This window comes from Macaca fascicularis, chromosome 11 (assembly GCF_037993035.2).
Source record: "Macaca fascicularis isolate 582-1 chromosome 11, T2T-MFA8v1.1".
Lineage (NCBI taxonomy): Eukaryota > Metazoa > Chordata > Mammalia > Primates > Cercopithecidae > Macaca > Macaca fascicularis.
In genome coordinates this window covers 9,221,905-9,242,978 of record NC_088385.1, presented here as the reverse complement: position 1 = coordinate 9,242,978, position 21,074 = coordinate 9,221,905, and the positions used below count along the sequence as shown (strand labels likewise).

The following is a 21,074-nucleotide window of genomic DNA, read 5'->3' as shown; positions in this document are numbered from 1 at the left end:
TGGGGTAAAAAGCTGAAATTTGCATTCCCCCTTCTCTAGAAGTAACCATTGTGAATAGTTAAGTCTGTATTCCAACTAATTTGTATATTATAAATACACTGTGAATATATGAGTGTATATATACATATATGTTACACAAACACAGTTTTAGAGATGGAATATTGCTGTGTTGCCCATGCTAGTCTCAAACTCCTGAGCTCAAGTGACCCTCTGGCCTCAGCCTCCCAAAGTTTTGGAATTACAGGTGTGAGCCACCGCCCCTGGCCTGCATGAGTATATTTACTAATTGCTAACTTACTCTGTTCAATACGTGTCTGTTGAACTCCTCCATGTGCCAAGCATTGTTCTGAATACCTTATATGCACGAATTCACTTAATTTTGAGAGCAGCTCTATTATTGTGGCCCTTTTACCGTGAGGAAACGGAACCACAGAGAGGCTGGGGACGTTGTCTAACATCACACAGCCAGTGCTGTTGGAATTGAGGTTTGAACCCAGACAGCTGGCTTCAGATCTCTTAGCTGTTATCATAGATGGCACACCCAAACCTTAGGGCCGCCTCCCAAGCCTTGCTTCCGATACGGGCTCGCCTGAGCTCTGTGAGAGCTGTGTATGTGAGGTTTCTTTCCTCTTTAAGAACACAAGCCTTGGAATTGTCCCAGACCCTGGTAGGACCTCTTGAGGACCAAAAACGGGGATTCTTCAAGCCTGCCCCAAGGCCAGATCTCTGATGTAGCTACTTGGAAGGTAGACGTGGAAGAGAGTAATTTTGCCAGAACAAAAAGTTAGGATGGTTGGACTGACTCGGCCAGACGCAGTGGCTCATGCCTGTAATCCCAGCACTTTGGGAGGCCGAGGCAGGTGGATCACCTGAGGTCGGGAGTTCGAGAGCAGCCTGGCCAACCAGTTGAAACTCTGTCTCTACTAAAAATATAAAAATTAGCTGGGTGTGGTGGCGGGCGCCTGTAATCCCAGGTACTTGGGAGGCCAAGGCAGGAGAATTGCTTGAACCCAGGAGGCAGAGGTGGCAGTGAGCTAAGATTGCGCCACTGTACTACTCCAGCTTGGATGACAGAGGGAGACTCCGCCTCAAAAAAAAAAAAAAAAAAAAAAAAAGGAAGGGGAAGGGGAATGGCTGGGCTGACTCATCCTAGGGAAGAGGCCCTACAGCAGCCGTAGGACCTTGGCCACTTGGGTGGAAAAGAAGGAAGGAAGAGCTTCACCCAGGGCGGTGACCTGGGCTGCAGAAACCACACTCAGCAGTCCACATGCTGGAGCCTGGCCACCCCATGTGCTTCTCTTCTCCTTGGGTAGAGGGTGTGGGGAGCTTTCTACCCTGGAGGCTGAGCAGCACAGCTTCTAACCAGGGTAGGCGTTTGTCTGTCCCTGGGAATACAGACAGCATTCTCTTAATCGGCCCAAATCCTCCCGAACGGCTTTTTGTACGGTGGGGCGGGGCGGGCCAGAGGGTCATTTTGACTCATAGGTACCTTTTCCACTTTCACTGCTGATAACTGTGTTACAGATTAAAGTTTTGTTTTTGATACTGAAGAGGGCTTAAGAGAGTGAGCTATTATGGCACATCTAAGTCTGCTAAAATAGAACCGCGGGGTAGTGTAGGAAAATCTCTTCTAAATTGTGGATCATATATGGTGAACGTTAGAAGCCATGTGTACCTAAGTTGAAAAATCAAAACATGTCTTGTATTTGGGCGACCCCGGTAAGTCTGGATACCACTGTGCCTTGTGTGAACACAGGATGCTGAGGTGTAGGGGTCAACAGGCTTTTTCTGGACGTCTTGCGCTTCTCCCTTGTGGTAAAGTGGGGCAGCAGTAGGAGCGCACAGCTGTTAGGCCCCTAATATTTATCAGCTGTTTTACATGTGGGATTCCATTTAATGCAATCTTGGAGGTAAAATTATTTTATTGAAGATGAAGATAGAGGCTTAGAGAAGTTAAGAAGATTATTCAAGGTCACGTCATTTTTTTTTTTTTTTTTTTTTTTTTTTTGAGAGAGTTTTGCTCTTCTTACCCAGGCTGGAGTGCAATGGTGCTATCTCAGCTCACCACAACCTCTGCTTCCCAGGTTCAAGTGATTCTCCTGCCTCAGCCTCCCGAGTAGCTGGGATGACAGGCATGCGCCACCACACCAGGCTGATTTTGTATTTTTAGCAGGGACGGAGTTTTTCCGTGTTGGTTAGGATGGTCTTGAACTCCCAACCTCGGGTGATCCGCCTGACTCAGCCTCCCAAAGTGCTGGGATTACAGGTGTGAGTCACCATGCCTGGCCAAGGCCATGTAATCTATTAAATGGAGAGATGAAGTACTTGATGAACTTAGAAGTTTGACTTCAAGGCCCTTGATCTTCCCATAACACATGGTTCCTTCCCTGGTTGGTGGGGAGTGACTGAAGAACTCAAGGAAGCTGTGTTTTGTGGAAAGAGGACCTGAGGGGTGTATGGTCTTTCCAGGCTTGGAATCTGCCATAGCTTGGCCATATAGAGAGAAGCCCCTCATTTAAGACTTACTCTTTGGGGGAAAAAAAAGAAGGCCGCCCACATGAGACAGGCAGAGGCGACTTTCTCATAGCTGCTGTGGTAAGGGAGTCGGCACCGTCACTTGCGTGTGGCAGAGACTGACATGCAAGTGAGTGGCAGATGAGGAGTGGGGAAGCTTCAAGATGGAAAAGAACGGCTCCCAGTGGCGGCTGTTGTGAGGGCTGGACGTGGCTGTGCAGAAGCGGGGTGTCCTATGTGATTGGTTAGGGGGGTATTTGGCTTTCTCTGAATGATCCTACTTGGGAAACAGGGGCCAAAATTAGGGTGGCTGTTAGTTTTGAGTCAAGTCCTGGCCACGTGGGACAGAGTTGTGGTTTAGTTTCTGGGTTGTGGAGAGAGAGCAGTCTGGCTTCCTGTCTGATGTGCTAGCCTGGCTGGCCTCCTGGCTGTTGACTGTAGATAGGGGATTGGTTTCCTGGGTGGGCAGCTGCAGGTTGTGGTCTGAGTTCTGTCTTTATACATATGATCAGGCATGGTCTGTTTGTATATTCCGTCCCTCATTTTTCTTGTCATTAAAAATATCAAATGACGGATTGGATACATTGGGAACTTTTTAGAAGTCTGTGTCCCCTGGAGGAAGTTTTCACGTTCACATTTAATCAGAACGAATATAAACATTGGGCCATTTATCTTGAAGATTTAAAACAGGAAATCTTCAACAATACTACCTCGGCACCACTGCCTCTCTGTCCATCGTTAGGGAATGTGTTTTTATCCACCGCCGGCTCATCATCCACCAGTTTGTGGTTGACCCAGTTCTCTATACGTCTTGTCTTGTGTGCATCTCATTGTTTGCTAGTGTTAGCTTTCCCCCTCATCAGTGTAGTTTATTTGTGTAGCCTCTGTTGGTAGGAAGTTATTTGTGGAGTTTGTGAATGGAAGGGACCTTGGAGGTCTGCTAGGTCAGCCCAGTGATTTTAGAGATAAATGGAAATACAGGGAAATGTTCCAGCTTTTTGGTGGCAAAACCAGTAATAGAAAGTAATGTTCTTTGTGCCACAATGTCATTGAAAGACAGCTCAATGTGGGCCTAAAATGCAGAGTAACTAACTTCCATTTATCTCTGCTTCTGACTCTTGTTATCAGACATTTTAAATTGACTTTAATGTGTTAGCAGAAATATGAAAAATCCTGACTTGCTTACATATAAGGTACTTCTTCGCCTACTCAGTTGGTTGTTTTTTCAACAGGATTGAAAAGACCTTGCTATAAACTGAATGTTTATGTCTCCCCCAGATTCTTGTACTGGAGCCCTAACTGCCAGTGTGATGGTATTAGGGGATAGGGCCTTTGGGAGGTGATTAGGGTTAGATGAGGTCATGAGCGTGGGCCCTGGTCTGACAGGATTAGTGTCCTTAGAAGAAGAGAAACCAGGCCAGGTGTGGTGGCTCACACCTGTAATCCCAGCACTTTGGGAGGCCGAGGTGGGCAGATCACGAGGTCAGGAGATTGAGACCAGCCTGAAACCCTGTTTCTACTAAAAATACAAAAATTAGTTGGGTATGGTGGCACGTGCCTGTAATCCCAGCTACTCGGGAGGCTGAGGCAGGAGAGTTGCTTGAACCAGGGAGTCAGAGGTTGCAGTGAGCTGAGATTGTGCCACTGCACTCCAGCCTGGTGACAGAGCGAGACTCTGTCTCAAAAAAAAAGAAGAGGAGAAAGCAGAGAGCTCCCACTGCCCTGGTGTGAGGAAACAAGAAGAAAGGTGGCTGTCTGCAAGCCAGGAAGAGGTCCCTGTCCCAGAACTGAGTTGGCCGACACCTTGATCTTGGACAAATAAACTAATGTTTAAACCACACAGCCTATGGTGTTTTTTATGGTATTTGCCTATGGTATTATGGCCATCTGATTTGACTGATGCAGAGATGGTTCCAGAATAATGTAGTCTGTATTTAAGTTGGTGATGCCATGAAAATAAATGTGGTAGTTCATTCCTTTATATAAAGATAGCACTGTGAGCCCAGGGCCTTTGCTCATGTCTTAGTTGAGTCTTGTCTTCTTATAATAGCTTCCTAATTTCTCTTTTCCCCCTCTAATTTATATTATATATCTGGATTAACTCATATATGGTATGATTTTATACTTTATGTCTATACAAACTTTTAGTGATTTAATTTCATTTTATTTGATTTTTGAGACATGCCCTTGCTCTGTTGCTCAGGCTGGAATGCAGGTGCCATCACAACTCACTGTAACCCTAAATTCCTGGGGTCAAGTGATCCTCCCCCCTCAGCCTCCTGAGTAGCTGGGACTACAGGTTTGCTATCCTGCCTAGCTAATTTTTAAATTTTTTGTAAGGACAGAGTCTTGCTGTGTTGTCCAGAGTGGTTTCAAACTCCTGGCCTCAAGCAGTCCTCTCGCCTCAGCCTCTCAAAGCACTGGATTACAGGCATGAGCCGCCGCACCCGGCCCAGTGACTTTTTTGTTGTTATGATCGAGGACGGGTTCCCTGGCTTGGCATTCAAGGCTCATGATCTGGGCGTGATATGCAAGATTGGGTTTCAGTGTTTCCATTCCCACCATCAGCCAGCCTGAGAACTGCACTTAGAATTTATACCTTCTCATCTCTTCATCTTCTTCACCTGTGTTCTTATCTCCATCTGGGACATCTTCTTCACACTTCTGCCTCTTTAAATCTTCTCCCTCCTTCAAGACTTGAAATACTTCCTTTACATGATCCTCGCTCTGACATCCAAGCTAGAATTAATCTTGCTTCCTTTGAACTCTGATAGTGCTTAATGTTTTTCATCCTTTATACAGCAGTCCTGTGTGTTAGATATTATTATTCCCCCAGTTTTTCATAGTTACTTTGAAAATATTTACTGTAATCATATAGTTTGAATATGTAATATGAGCGGCATTCAAAAGGTCCTGGAGAGTGAAAGGAAGTCCTACTCCCATCACCGCCCTGTGACCACTGTTGCCAGTTTTTGTTTGTTTGTTTGTTTTTCCAAGACAGAGTCTTGCTCTGTCACCAGGCTGGCATGATCTCAGCTCGCTGCAACCTCCACCTCCCGGGTTCAAGCGATTCTCCTGCCTCAACCTCCTGAGTAGCTGGGACTACAGGCGTGCATCACCACACCCAGATAATTTTTGTATTTTTAGTAGAGACGGGGTTTCATCATGTTGGTCAGGATGGTCTGGATATCTTGGCCTCATGATCCACCTGCCTCAGCCTCTCAGTGCTGGGATTACACGCGTGAGCCACTGTGCCCAGCCTATGTGTCTTCTTTTTAAAAACATAGATGTTGGCATAAGATAAACACTGTTCTCCACCAGTTCCCCACTGGTAACTATTTAGGTTGTTCCCAACCATTTGGATTAATCAATGCTGAGTTGTACATAATTCTTGCGTATTTACGTGAATATGTTCATAGGATGCTTTGCTAGAAATGGAATTGTGGGATCCAGGGTTCTGCGCATTTTAAATGTTGATGGGTGTTGCTGGATTCCCTTCCGTTAGGGCCATACCGTTATCTCACTGTCAACGTATAAGGGTGCCTATTTCTATTTCCTTGCCAACAGTTTCTTCTGAGCTGTTTTGTTTAACATCACACACACACACAAATAGCCCCCTTGTTCCAAAAACATGGACATTTTACATTTCTAATTGAAGTGTGCACACACTGATGGAAGCTCTGTGTTGCAGTGATGTGTGCTGCTAGGATTGTGGCTCTGTTTCGAATTTGCTAGCCAGGCTACGACTTTCCAGTCAGGTATTTTTTGCTTTGCTCATGTTGTTGCTGCTGTTAGGCCGGGGTAACCTGTGTGAATTTCCCTCCACTGCCCAGCCAGATTTCCTTTCCGGTGGACGGGCTTAGTGTCTCATCCGGCAGCCCTGTTTCCGGGTGATCTGGACCGTGTGTCTCATCCGGCAGCCCTGTGTCCGGGTGACCTGGGCTGAGTGTCTCATCCAGCAGCCCTGTTTCCGGGTGATCTGGGCCGAGTGTCTCATCCGGCAGCCCTGTGTCCTGGTGACCTGGGCCAAGTGTCTCATCCAGCAGCCCTGTTTCCGGGTGATCTGGGCCCAATGTCTCATCCGGCAGCCCTGCTTCCGGGGATCTGGGCCGAGTGTCTCATCCGGCAGCCTTGTTTCCTAGTGATCTGGGCCGAGTGTCTCATCCGGCAGCCTTGTTTCCTAGTGATCTGGGCTGAGTGTCTCATCCGGCAGCCCTGTTTCCTAGTGATCTGGGCCGAGTGTCTCATCCGGCAGCCCTGTTTCCTGGTGATCTGGGCCGAGTGTCTCATCTGGCAGCCATGTTTCCTGGTGATCTGGGCCGAGTGTCTCATCTGGCAGCCGTGTTTCCTGGTGATCTGGGCCGAGTGTCTCATCTGGCAGCCCTGTTGCCTGGTGATCTGGGCCGAGCGGCTCCATGAGAAGTTGCACCCATCTTCTCCAGTAGTGCATCTTTTCACAGCAAGCAAAAGATTTTCACCACGTTTCTAGCGGAACAGGCACTAGCTCTTTTCTGGGCATCAGGAGACCTGGCTTTGTTCTGGTTCAAGCAACAGCTGGTGAGTTACCACAGACAAGTCGCATCTGGCCCCTGGTCCTTTGCTTTGTAAGTAGAATCACAGTCCGAGTGGGCATCACTGCCCTGGTCTCTGCGGTGCTGAGTGTTGTGGGGATGATGGTAAGTGTCAGGGTGCATTTCCACCACTAGGGGGCTACAGGCCAGCCGAAGACACAGGAGGAAAGCTAACAGCCCCGGGCAGGTACACAGAACCACAGGAGTTTGGAAGAGTGGTTCCAAGCTCCTTGGTGTGATTGATGTGATCACAATAGACATTTTATCTCTAAGTCTTGGGCCATTGGACCAAGAGAAGAGAGAGCTGGTGTTGAGTTGTAGTGAGAGGTGTGTGGTTCGTGTGCCTGCTGAGCCTGGCTGGGACTCCATTCCATTGAGTCCCGTTCCATTTTACCTTCTGTTTCCACTTTGTTCATGCTCCTGCTTGTTTCTCCAGAAAAAATTGCAATAAATTCCTTTCAAAAACTTTACAAAAGCCATAGATGCTTATTGAAAATAGTTCAAATGATATGGAAGACAGAAAGAAAGTGTTTTTCTGTTGTGTGTTTGGATGAATGTGTCTTTGGGGTAGTCACTATTAACACTGGGTGTATTTCCTTCCAGAACTTTTCCAGTGTACCTACAAATGTATATGTACACTTTGTAAAAAACAAAATAGTACCTGATAAACATTGAGTCCCCCCCACTCCCACTCCGCAGTCTACGTGGACATCCTTTCATGGTGATACAATGAGACCTGATCGACTCCTTTTGTTCGCTGGAGTGCTAGGTAATAATAGCTACAGATAACTCACCTTCAGTGGACGTTTGCCGTGTGACAGGGTCTGTGTTCCAGGCAGGCTACATAAGTGGGTCTTAAGGCTTTTTACAACAATGCTATGGGTGAACACAGTAATTGTTAACATTTTGCAAATGATAGAATTGCAGTAGAGAGAAGCAAAGCTGCTTGCTTAAACTCATGGCACGATTCCCGAGAGAGAGAGAGAACACTTTTAAAACAATTGTTGTTGTAGTCAGGTGATTTACGATCATTTCAAGAAATAGTGCATTCAGTGAATACATTTCAGGGTCTGGTACAGCCTGAAATTGCACTGGACTAGAGGTAAAGGGAGCGGTCCATTGGCCCTGGGCCCGTAGTGAAAGGAGGGAGGTCCCGGGGAGAGGGGGCATGGAGAGGAGGTGTCTGAACAAGCCTTGCAACATCCATTTCTGCTGAGTCTGGTCCGAGGTCTGGTTCTTGACATACATACTTTTCAGAGATACTTGGTTTTGATTTTTGTCATGGCTCACCTGAGCAGCCATGGTTTCAACCTGCCTGGAGATGTGGTCTGGCAGGCCAGTGCTGTGCCCACCCTTCCCGCTCCTGCAGGAGGGGAGTCATCCTGGACTAGAGGGCTTCGCCTGGAATCAGCTATCTCATAAGTGGTTTTGATGCTGGTTTCGCTAGGTCAGGAAGTTTCCCATTTGGAAGGAAAACTGGTACTTGTTTTTGGGTTTTGCTGAGGAGCCACAGGGTTTAGAGCAGGGGCTGGAAGTTTGTTGAGACACCGGTGAGTGCACTCAAACATCTTCCATGAAACGTGGAAATAAAGACAGTGTTCCAGAGAGGTCCCTGGCTTTGGGATATAAATATTTCTGTAACAGAATGGCACTGGATGTCTGCTGTATTTTTTTCTCTGCTATTTTGGCAAGTTTTATTTGGGTGTGTGTCTCCTGTACAGAAGGTATGACATCAGTTTTTGCCACCAAGTATTTACAGCCGTTGGTGCCTCCTACGTGGGTCACTTTTGTGCCGTGGTTTCTTTGGGGAAATTGCTACGCAAAGCACATTGCCCATTTCAAGGTGCTCCTGATTTCTCAACACCTGTGGCAGTGCCTTCCATGTGGGTGAAGCCAGCCGAGAAAGTACCCCTCCCCAGGAGGTGGGGACTGGTGATTAACTGAGTCAGGAGGCCGGGGATGAGCCCTGGACTAGAATTTGTGACTGGCTGCTTTTCCTTCCCCTCCTCTCCCTCCTACTTTTCCACCACCCCCACTTTTAAAAAATTTCTTATTAAAAATTAAGCAATTATTTTGGTTTCCTTTATTCGCTATTCCTTGCTAATCGTATGTAGAGTGAGCCTGGGAAAGTGGAAAGGAAGGTTGTACTTGGCTTCAGATGATCCTAGCAGTCCCGCATTGAGGGGCTTCCGCCAGGCGGCATTGTCAAGTGGCGTTGTGGAGGTTCTCCTTTCAGTCCTCAGCGTTAACCAGCAGAGGCAGGTGGTACTTATTCCTGGTTAATATTGGGGAAGTTGAGCTCAAAGTGGCTAAGGGAACTTCCCAAAGTCACATAGGAAATAGCAGAGTAGAACCAAACACAGATTGTCTCTGAATCAGACAGGTCATCCAATTCCAAAATGGGCTGTTAATTTTTGGAGGTCAAAAAGCTGAACAGACACAGATGTTTTTCTTTCTTTCTTTCTTTCTTTCTTTCTTTCTTCTTCTTCTTCTTCTTCTTCTTCTTCTTCTTCTTCTTCTTCTTCTTCTTCTTCTTCTTCTTCTTCTTCTTCTTCTTCTTTCTTCTTTCTTCTTTCTTCTTTCTTCTTCTTTCTTCTTCTTTCTTCTTCTTCTTTCTTCTTTCTTCTTCCTTCTTCTTTCTTCTTCTTTCTTCTTCTTTCTTCTTCTTTCTTCTTTCTTCTTCTTCTTCTTTCTTCTTTCTTCTTTCTTCTTCTTCTTCTTCTTCTTCTTCTTTTCTTCTTCTTCCTTTTTTTTTTTTTTTTTTGAGCTAGGGTTTTGCTATGCTGCCTAGCCTGGTCTAGGCTCAAGCTGTCCTCCTATCTTAGCGTTCTGAGTGCTAGGCTTACAAGTTTGTGTGACCATACCCAACCGAACAGACATTTCTTGAAAGAAGACATACAAATGGCCAAAAAATATGTGAAAAAAATGCTCAGTATCACTTATAATCAGAGAAATGCAAATCAAAACTGCACTGAGGTATCATGTCACCTGTTAGGATGGGTATTATCAAAAAGACAAAAAATAACAAGTGCTGGCGAGGATATGGAGACAAGGGAGCTCTTACACACTGTAGGGGAGTGTAAGCTAGAGCAGCTGGCTGGGCGCAGGGCGCACGCTGATATCCCAGCACTTTGGTAGGCCGAGGCAGGCAGATCACCTGATGTCAGGAGTTTGAAACCAGCCTGGCCAACATGGTGAAACCCCGTCTCTACTAAAAACACAAAAGTTATCTGGGCTCAGTGGATCACACCTGTAATCTCAGCACTGTTGGGTGGCTGAGGTGGGTGGATCACTTGAGGCCAGGAGTTCAAGACCAGCCTGGTCAATGTGGTGAAACCCCACCTCTACTAAAAAATACAAAAATTTGCCGGGTGCAGTGGCGGGCGCCCGTAATCCCAGCTACTCGGGAGGCTGAGGCATGAGAACCACTGGCACCCGGGGGGCGGATGCTACAGTGAGCAAGCCGAGATCGCACCACTGCACTCCAGCCTGGGTAACAAAGCGACACTTTGTCTCAAAAAAAAAAAAAAAAAAAAAAAGAATATATAGTTCCAGATAATTGGAGGAAGGTCATTGAACGTTACCAACACAAAGAAATGATAAATGTTTGAGATGGTGGATATGCTAATTACGCTGATCACATACATTACATGTATTATAACATCACTATGGGTACTCCATACATATGTACAGGACACAATTACATGTCAATTAAAAAAGAAAAAGCTGAACTTAGATTGGAATGGCTATGAAGTAGCTAGCTTTTTCATATTTTTGATATAGACCCTAGGCATTTATTTTAAGTAAACTACCCTTGGCTTCAGGAAATGTAGAGTATTTGAATTTTAGCCTTGCATTTTATAATACAGAGAAGTACAACTGTAGGCTTGCTTTGGATACAGTCACAGGGGTTTGCAGTGATGACTTGTTTATGTAATAAGGGGGAAATGTACCTTAATTAATAGGCATACATGCTCATTTTTCTCCCTCGTACACATTTTTAGTTGTTGTCCAGACATTGTGATACTTATGTAAACAGTATGTGATATCTTAGATAGGAATCAGAATTTTAAGGTAAGAATACTTAGACTTATATATTTTCAGACTTTCAAACTGGACATTTTACATGTCCATTATATAACAGTAATAAATTTTCAAAAAGACAATACCTGTCTTTAATATGGGTGATGCTCTAGCTTTTTTTTTTTTTTTTTTTTTTTTTTTTTTTTTTTTGGAGACAGGGTCTCACTGTCTCCCAGGCTGGAGTGTAGTGGTGTGATCATGGCTCACTGCAGCCTCAGCCTCATGGGTTTCAGAGATCCTCCCACCTGAGCCTCCCAAGTAGCTGGGACCTCAGGTGTACAACACCATGCCCAGCTAATGTTTAAAATTTTTTGCAGAGACAGGGCCTCCGTCTGTTGCTCAGGCTGGTCTGGAATTCCTGGGTTCAAGTGATTCTCCTGCTTCATCCTCCCAAAGTGCTGTGATTACAGGCATGTGCCACTGCCTGGCCCCATATAAGTGGGATGATGACTTGAGCCTAGGAGTTCCACACCAGCCTGGGTAACATGGTACAAGACCCTGTCTCTACAAAAACTAAAAAAATTAACTGGGCATGGTGGCACCTGCCTATGGTCCCAGCTACTCCAGGAGGCTGAGGCAGGAGGATAACTTGAGCCCAGGAGTCGAGGCTGCAGTGAGCTCTGATCTTGTCATTGCATTCCAGCCTGGGTGACAGAGTGAAACCTTGTCTCTTAAAAAAAATTACTGGCTACCTGATTATTCATAGGAAAAAAACCTGAACTCTGATCTAAACCTCATACCTCGTACAAAAATTAACTCAAAATGGATCATGGACCAAAATGTAAAATGCAAAATAAAGATGAAAAGAGGAGCTAGAGACTGGGAGAAACTATTTGCAAACCACATGTCTGATAAAGGACTCATATTTATAATTTATAAAGAACGATCAAAATTCAGCAGTGAAACCAAACCATCTACTTTGAAAATGAATAAAAGACCAGAAGAGACATTTCAGATAACATATAAGCACATGAAAAGATGTTCAACGTCATCAGCCATCAGAAAAATGCACACTAAAGCCAAGTCACTATACGAGTGTCAGAATGGCTAAAATAAAAAGTAGTAACAAGACCAATGCTGGTGAGGATGCGGGGAAACGGGATCACTTACACTTGGCTGGTGGGAATGGAAGATGGTACAGCCATTCTGAAAAACAGTTTGACAGTTTCTTTAAAAATAAACGTGCAATTGCCGTAGGATGCAGCACTCACATTCATGGGCGGTTATCCCAGAGAAATGAAGACTTATGTTCACACAAAAGCCTCTATGTATCTGTTCATAGCAGCATTATTTATAAAGGCTAGAAACTGGAAACAGCCCAGAGACTGCTCAGCAGGTGAATGGTTAAACAAACTGGTGCACCCAGGCCCCAGATACCACTCTGCAGTAGTTAGTGACATCCTTGTTCATCAGTCTTTCAAACTAGAAACCACCATCATGCTTAATCTCCTTTTTTCCATCCTGGGTCTGAGTGGACTTCATTTTGCATTTCTTTCCAATGCATTTTCCCTCCGTCCTTTGGTTGCGCCTCATGCCTCATTTGGACTGTTGTAAGAGCCACCGAATTGTTTCTCTGCCTCATCATGGAATCCTTTCTACACTTCATTCCCTGCATTGCCATTGGAACAATCTTTCCAAAACATGAACAAACTAACTTAAAAGAAATATCCCAGGTAGCCTTCCAAATAAGTACAAGCTTTCTGTTAGAAGTTTTACTTGTTGTCTATTGGGAACCCCAGGACTCTAGAGAGACGGATTTGCTGTCTGCATTTTAAGATCAGGCAGAAATCCCTGGAGGGGCCCATGTGGAACAGTGGCACAAACACTGGTTCTAGAATCAGAAGCTCTCATATCCTGGTTCTAATTCTAGCTGGATGTTCTTGGGAAAGTTTTGGTTTCATAACCTCAGAAACTCCATTTCTTAAGAAATGGAGATGAGGAAGCATACTCAAGGGATCACACAAGGCTGCTGGGAGGAGCAGATGAGGGGCATGGCGAAAATGCTGTGTAATCCGTGAAGCACGTCGTATGTGTGAGAAGTGGAGCTGTGTGGATAGTGGTTCTGGAATCATTGTATGAAAACAATGGAAAGTACATTCGTAGTTCTGCCTGATGATACCACGGAGAGCCTGTGTTGTACATGCCTGCAACATGGGCGAGGCCCGGGTCAGTACAGCTCACAGTTTGGTTCTCATGCAGTTTGAAAGGCCCGAGAGGACCCTTCCCCACTCCAGCTGTAGGAAGGAGGCCACTGTCTCCTGCCTATATTTGGTGAGATTGTCTCTGGCTCCTTGGGGACAGGAATGCAGGGAGTGGGGGAAGAAAGCCGGCCTGACTGCTGGCTAGTCAGCCTTCCCCCAGGGAGGAGGAGTGGAGGGGTCATTTCGTGATAACTTGCCAAGTCCTTCTTAACCCATCTGCTCTTGGAAATGACCAGCATGACAAGTAAAAGACCCGTTAGAGACAGATGGGCTGTGTGTCCCGTGCGTTTATGGCTTTGTGGCCTCAGAGCTGGCAGGACCCCATAGCTTTCTGGGGAATACTGGGTCAGCCAAGGGGCTGAAAATAGTGAGAGGAAGAAAATCCACCCTGGCTGCTCTGGTCTGGGAGTGATCACTGAGGAGAGCGGCATGGAGGACCCAGCCATGGAGTCCCCTCTCAAGCACGCCCTCACCGCAGTGGGAATGCTGGTCTCAACCTCCCTAGGCCTCCGTGATTTTCGTCTGTCACATACTCAACTCCAGCAGGGATGTCTATGGTGATGAGATGAGGGAGCATCATAGCACATGTGGCACATAGTAGGCTTGCGGTGAGTGGACACTGGCGTCAGTGGAACAGGAGACTGGGCGCTGCATGTGGACGCACTCACGGGCTCGTGGCATGGGTGGACAGAGGAGAGAGGGACGCTCTGCAGTTCTCTTGTTGGTCTGTCACCCCCGCTGTTGTGAGCAGAATCCGTGAGTGTATTTTGTTGCCCCAGTCAACTTGGTAGGCTGATTGCTCAATTTTCTGCTTCCACTTTTGTTTTCTTAAGAATGGGAAAAGCGGGGGCCGGGCGCGGGGGCTCAAGCCTGTAATCCCAGCACTTTGGGAGGCCGAGACGGGTGGATCACGAGGTCAGCAGATCGAGACCATCCTGGCTAACACCATAAAACCCCGTCTCTACTAAAAAATACAAAAAACTAGCCAGGCGAGGTGGTGGGCGCCTGTAGTCCCAGGTACTCAGGAGGCTGAGGCTGGAGAATGGCGTGAACCCAGGAGGCGGAGCTTGCAGTGAGCTGAGATCTGGCCACTGCACTCCAGCCTGGGTGACAGAGCGAGACTCCGTCTCAAAAAAAAGAAAAGGGAAAAGGAATACTTCAGTTACTTTTCTGGTTGATGGCATACATTCCTTGATATCACCTTACTGCTTTTTAATTTCTATGTATTTTGGATGCTGGAGGTTGCCTAACATCTGTGTTTTTATGCCTCACCCTCTCGCGTAACTGTTGGCCACACCAAGACCAGAGAGAAGTGACCAGACTCATTGGTAGCAGGGCTAGGACTGGAATTCCCCAGCCTTTTGATGTCCAGCAGGCTCTGTTTTCTGTATTGCACTGCTCTTCTCTATTTTGACCCCTGTTAGGACAGTGGATGTGAAGTGTAGCTGGGCGCTTTTGGGGGTGTGCTAGGAGTGTGGCAGATGCCTCAGACTGGCATTTTCCCCTGGTTCTGAATTCTCATCGCTCAGAGTCAGTCCCTAGGCTACTGACTGGGAAGATACAGGAAGTTGTTTTGTATGACAAAGTATACCAGGGCATTTTTTTCACCTGGCAATTTATTTGGTTTGGACTGGAATAAATCTCTGATATTGGTTTCTTTGCCAATATTATTAGGGAGTGGAGCCTGACTTGTTAACTTAGCCCGATTCGTAGTGCTTAGAATCTCAGCGAGTGTGTGTTGAACTGAGCAGAAGTGTGAGAGCGTCTTGGACAGTGGTTTGCAAACCTAGCTGCATCTGGGGGGCTGTGAAAAAAGCATGCGTTGCTTACTCCCAACCAGTTGAAATAGAATCTGCAGGAATGGAGCCTGGGCAGCTATAGTGCTGTTAAAATCCCCCAGGTGGTTCTGATATACCGTAAAGGTTGAGATCCACTGATCCACAGTGAATTGGAGTCCTGGATCGTAGACATGCCTTATGCTTTCACCAGCTTAAAATGGCTCTTGTGCTTTAGAACTGTGAAAAAAAGTGTTATGCAAACAAATGTGGAAAGAGCCTAAATGCCACATCCTGTTACTACCTGCCATGAAGTATATTTACCAGTTATTCACTCTGTTGCGACCTCTACCCATTCCACCTTTTCTTCATGGAACAATAATTTGACAGTTGGTTCTGCAGAACCAGAGTAAGTCTCGTTTGATTGGCAGGAAATGATTTTGGGTATGAAGTGCTCGTTAGGCATTTATTAAACTCTTGTTTGTACCACCGCTGTGCTGGACAGTTTATAAATATTACTTCTTTAAGCAAGGCCTACGGAGTCAGGCTGCCTGGGTTTTGCTAACTAGCTATGTCATTTGGGGCAAGTTTTTAAGCTTATGTAAACTTGACTTTCATCTGTGAAATGGGATGACAAGGGGTCATTATCATCTCACAGGATTGTGCAAATGTGTGTGTAAAGTGCTTAGTTTGGTGCCTAACACATAGAAACTAATTAGTGAAGTTATTATTACACCGTCATCATCATATTTAAATGTAAATATTAAGAGCTAATAAATTTGTAAAAGGTAGTATACCCTTACCTCTTGAACCAAAGACTAGTTTTAAGTGATTGAGTTAATTTATCACTTAAATATTGGCCTCTTGAATACCTTGAATTTCAATTGAACGTAGCCAGAAGATTTCATAATTGGACCGTTGCCTCTGGAAGTTGGAACTTTGTTTGTTTGGTTTCACTTCCTACACTAAGCATGTGGCTGTGCGCACCTTTGTGGTGACTTGTGGTACTGGGGAATCAAAGCTTCATTAGCTTCTTTGGAGGGGATGATCTTACGCTGTACGAAGCACTCAGACTTCGTTAACTGTGTACCATCCAGACAAGACCAGGTGCTTCCCATGGCAGCCTGTCCTTTTCTTAGCTCTCTCATCAATCTAGCCTGTTCCTTCTATTCCTCTTTACACTAGAACTTTTCTTTGAACAAGGAATGTTGTTTTGTCACTGCTAGGTCCCCAGCAATTAGTAATGCCTAGCACACACTAGGTGCCTCCTGAATGTTAATAGGTGATAATCTAGCAGAACACAAGATAAATCCGCAGGTTGAGATTTAAGCTGTGTGGTATGAACGCTGCATTGGCAAACTTATTAAATCAATTTTGTTAATACAAGTTTAAAATGTCTTGGTAACTGACTTAGTTCATTAATCATTTACTGAGTGTCTTCTAGGCCAGACATTGGGGACAGAGAAGTAATAATATATGATCCCTGCCTCATGCACAGGAAGTCTAGTGTTATGTACAGACACGCGCCAACGGCTGCCATGCAATATGGTGAGTATTAAGATAAAGGGGCACCTTGTGTGCCCTTGGAGCATAGGGCAGAGCTTGTGTTCTGGGAACATGCGCTCCATGTGAAAACACAATTTAAATTATTATTATTATTATTTTTTCTTTGAGACAGAGTCTTGCTCTGTCGTCCAGGCTGGAGTACAGTGGTGTGATCTTGGCTCACTGCAACGTGCGCCCCCCAGGTTCAAGTGATTCTCGTGTCTCAGCCTCCCAAGTAGCTGGGATTACAGGTGTGAGCCACCAGGCCCAGCTAATTTTTGCATTTTTAGTAGAGATGGAGTTTCACCATGCTGGCTGGGCTGGTCTTGAACTCCTGACATCAGGTGATCCTCCTGCCTCAGCCTTCCAAAGTTCTGGGATTATAGGCATGTATGTATTCATCCTTTTAAATATCTGTGGGTAGCACTTAACTTTAAATGGGTACTAATTAAACTATTCAATGGCTTTAGTATGGATTGAATGGCTTTGCTCTGGCCTCATTTTAAATTTCCCTCATTAGAGGGAAAAAAAAGAAAAAATGCAGGTTGAATATCCTTCATCCAAACTGCTTGGAACCAGAAGTGTCTCAGATTTTTTTACATTATTGGATTTTTGAATATTTGTGTTATACTTGCTGGTTGAGCATCCTGAATTCAAAAATCCAGAGTCTGAGCTGCTCCAATGAACATTTCGTTGAGCATCACGTCAGCACTCAAAAAGTTGTGGATTTCGGAGTTTCCGGTTAGGGAGACTCATCCTGTGTGGGTGCTGGATTGTCGCAGCAGTTCTGGACCAGAGTTAGGTGACTAGGCTTTGGTTTTCGCTTTGTTACTAAACAGGCTGTTTTCTTCCATAATCTCGGCTTTAGATCCCCCGGTTGTGAAAGAAGGGGATGGGCCATCTGATGTTTAAGGCCTCTGTTAGTTCTGACTTGGAGACACCTGGCTTTAGTTCATCTTCCTTAGGAGTGGACAAAGAACATGGGAATTTTGAAATTGTTAGTCAACATTTACGGGGTCGTTGCAGCCTGGTTTTGGGTAAAGGTCATCTTTAGTGAGCCCAGGGAGAAGCACTGCTTTAGCTGTCAGCTGAGAGGGGTAAGCAGTCCTATTAATTTTCCTCTGTGTTAGTGAAAGCATTGTTAAGGGTCACAGCGTTAGTGGAGCTGGCTGGAAAGAGGAGGGGAACTCACTGTTACAGATTATATTGAATGTCTTTTCAGTCACTAAATGCTTTTTATGATATGTTTTTCAGGATTTCAGTGTTGTATGATTTCTCTGTGTTAAGCACAGGAAATTTAACGTCAGCAAAAAAGAATGCTTTTTTTTTTTTTTTTTTTTTGAGATGGAATTCCACTCTTGTCGCCCAGGCTGGAGCGCAGTGGCGTGATCTCAGCTCACTGCAACCTCAGCCTCCTGAGGTCAAGCGATTCTCCTGCCTCAGCCTCCCGAGTTTCTGGGATTACAGGTGCCCGCCAGCATGCCCTGCTAATTTTTGTATTTTTAGTAGAGACGGGGCTTCGCCATAGTGGCCATGCTGTTCTTGAACTTCTGACCTCAGGTGATCCTCCTGCCTCGACTTCCCAAATTGCTGGGATTACAGGCATGAGCCGCCACGCCTGGCCTTGAATGTTCTGTCTATGGGAATCTACAAAAGCCAGCTTTTGAGCCTAGTGGCAGAAAACCTCTTCTTCATTGTTTAGCTGTGCTGTGAGCTTGGAGGGCTTCAAGCCCAGCTGAAAAAGCTGTAGTATTTTCTGTCAGTTGGCTGTCTTGGAGAACTTAATGAGCACTGGGCTGGAGTGATATTGTCAGAGTTCATGAGCTGTTTGAGGCTCTGGAAGCCTAGATACTGGGGTTGCCCGAATACATCGGCTGGACTCACTGTTTCTCTCGGGAGTAGGGGGGTGGAAAATGCTGTGGTCTTAACTCTGCTCTTAATTTTACAGTGCTGGTATTAATGGTAAGAATGATTTCATACGTTTGTATTTTGCTTCGTAATTCACAGAGAATTTTAAAATCCATTATCTGATTTTATTCCCTCAGCAGTTCTGTGAAAAAGAGCAGTTTTCATATCTTCTGTTTTCCCATGATTCTCTTGTGGCTCGCAGAAGCTAAGAGCCTTCACCAAGGTCATAGGGTGAATGAGTCGCAGAGCTGGGAGTAGAGGCTCAGGCTTCTAGGGATCCTGTTTCTTCCTCGATAGCTCGCTCTCGTGGCGCTATGCTCAGGTAACTGCGCATGCTCGGTTTGGTCTTTTGTAAATCCCTGCCCCATTTCGGGGGAGGATCTTGGGAGGCTTCTATTCATTTAGGAGCATTTAAGTATCTTGTTCTCTCTCCCTCCTCCCAGATGCATGGGCATTTCTGCAGACCCCCAGGCTGGCCCTTGTGGGTGGGGGCATCTCCTGCCTCCATGTTGCTTGTATGCCCCCTTCTGAAGGTGCTCTTCCCCGCATGGAGCCCCCTCCACACTGCAGGCTGTTCGGTAAATGTTTCTGACTCAGCATCGTTGTTTTCTAGAAATGGGACGGGGTATGGATGCCAAGTTCTTTTCTGTGTGAAGGCTGCGATTGTATCATCTTGCCTTCCCCGTGTGTGCTCCCTGAGGGTGTCGCTGTGCTGTGGTCATCTGTGTTCCCTAGGGTGCCTCCCTTGGAGTCCCGGCTGTAGCAGACATGCAGTCAGTGCTCATGGCCTAAATGAGAGGAAGGCCAACAGAGCCATTAAATCTGGAAAATGACAAGTGAGGGAAAGGAATTTTTATTTAAGGCATGTGAAAAAGAAATCTTTTTAGAAAAGTTGACCTGTTTCTCAACTGGAGTTGAATTTCAGCTCAGAAAAGCAGCTGTGTGCCCAGAGGGCTTTGGATTTCAGTTTGTAGCGGATGAATTTAATTTGTTGTTGTATGTATGTATTATCCTTTTGTGGTTTTATTAAACCGTTCTCCCAAATGGAATCGATTTTTCTATAAAAGTGACACTTCCTTTTTGAGAAGTGTAACACTAATTGTATGGGATTGTCTCCCAAAAGATTACCTGCCAGGAACCAAACGCACTGCCTCAGACTCCCGGCCCCTGGTTTCTGCCTGTGCAGCTGCAAAGAGGCACACTCGAGCCGAAATCAAGATGCATGTCTGCATCTTCTCTTTACTGCTGTTTCGTCTGAGCTGCCTTCAACGTCTAGGAGCTTGGTGGGTGTAGACACGTGACGGTATGGAGGAGGGATATGGTGTTGCCACAGCCAGGAGACTCTCTGAAGTCTCTGTTCTCTTCCTGTCACTGCTCGGACTTTGTACAAGTCACATGTGTAGGGCTGTGCACAGTGGCTCACATCTGTAATCCCAGCACTTTGGGAGGCCGACCTGGGAGGATCTCTTGAGCCCAGAGTTCAGAACCAGTCTCTGGGCAACGTGGTGAAACCCCATCCCTACAAAAAATGAAAATTAAAAAATTAGCCAGGTGTGGTGGCTCATGCCTGTAATCCCAGCTACTGGAGAGGCTGAGGTGTGAGAATCACTTGAGCCCGGGAGGTCGAGGCTTCAGTGAACCATCATCACGCCACTGCACTCCAGCCTGGTCAGAGCAAGACCCTGTCTCAAAACAAACAAACAAACAGAAACCCATTTGTAATAGTGGCAGTAGTTAACTTTTGAAAGTTTAGAGAAAAGTTCCTAAATAACCTGTGACCATGGACAACTTACTTAGCCTTTCTAGGCCTCAGTTTCCTCACTGATGAAAAAATGAGAGAATATGGTATTGATCTTACAGGATTTCAACAAGAACTAAACGAGATAAAACTCAGAGCCTGGCACCTCGTGAGTGCACACTCAATGTTATTCTTTCAACATTTTAGAGGAAAAAGAATGCTAATGGGTCATTATGGCTAAACATAGTCTATCACTGGCGTTACTCATGGTATTGGAAGGAACTTGAATTCCATATAGATGGTGTGATGGAGAAAGTATTTTGGGCATTGGCAGTATTTATTCAAAGAACAAAGGACGTGTCTGTCCTGTGTGGAGAGCCGTTTCCGCTTGTTTCTTTAAACGCTATGGGAAAAGCAGTCGGCCCTGTGCTCTCTGCCCGACAGCTTCAGTCTCCGCGTATTGATTTGGCCAATCGTCGCTCGCTGTCATCGTGGCAGCAGCAGTTGAAGGGACAGCTTGTCTTGATTTGCATTTTTGGGTGTTTGTGCTATTTATAGACAATTAAGAAAAGACATGGAAGCCTGTTTATGGCAAGCTGGCAAATTCAGCAAAACGTGGAAAAATCTGTTAGCACAGTTTGCACATGTGCGGGCACAGAGCAGCCAAAGAAACACACACGTTTTCCTGTATTTTAAAAACTCTCTGGAAAAAAAAAAAAAAAAAAGACATTAAACCATT

General features: G+C 45.6%; 1 protein-coding gene across 4 annotated transcripts in view; it reads left to right on the top strand.

The window, feature by feature from the left end:
• The window catches only part of LOC123571602 (SH3 domain and tetratricopeptide repeat-containing protein 1-like), a 44,534-nt gene that overhangs the window by 11,348 nt on the left and 12,112 nt on the right, over window positions 1–21,074 (top strand). Inside the window, exon 1 of one of the 4 annotated variants that reach the window (XM_065525144.2) lies at window positions 16,547–16,692. The exons of the other annotated variants lie outside the window; for them this stretch is intronic. Within the exon in view, the coding sequence (XP_065381216.2) occupies window positions 16,635–16,692 (58 nt within the window). The 5' untranslated portion in view covers window positions 16,547–16,634. Of the gene's footprint in view, window positions 1–16,546; window positions 16,693–21,074 lie in introns of those variants that run through there. 4 annotated transcript variants of the gene reach the window in all.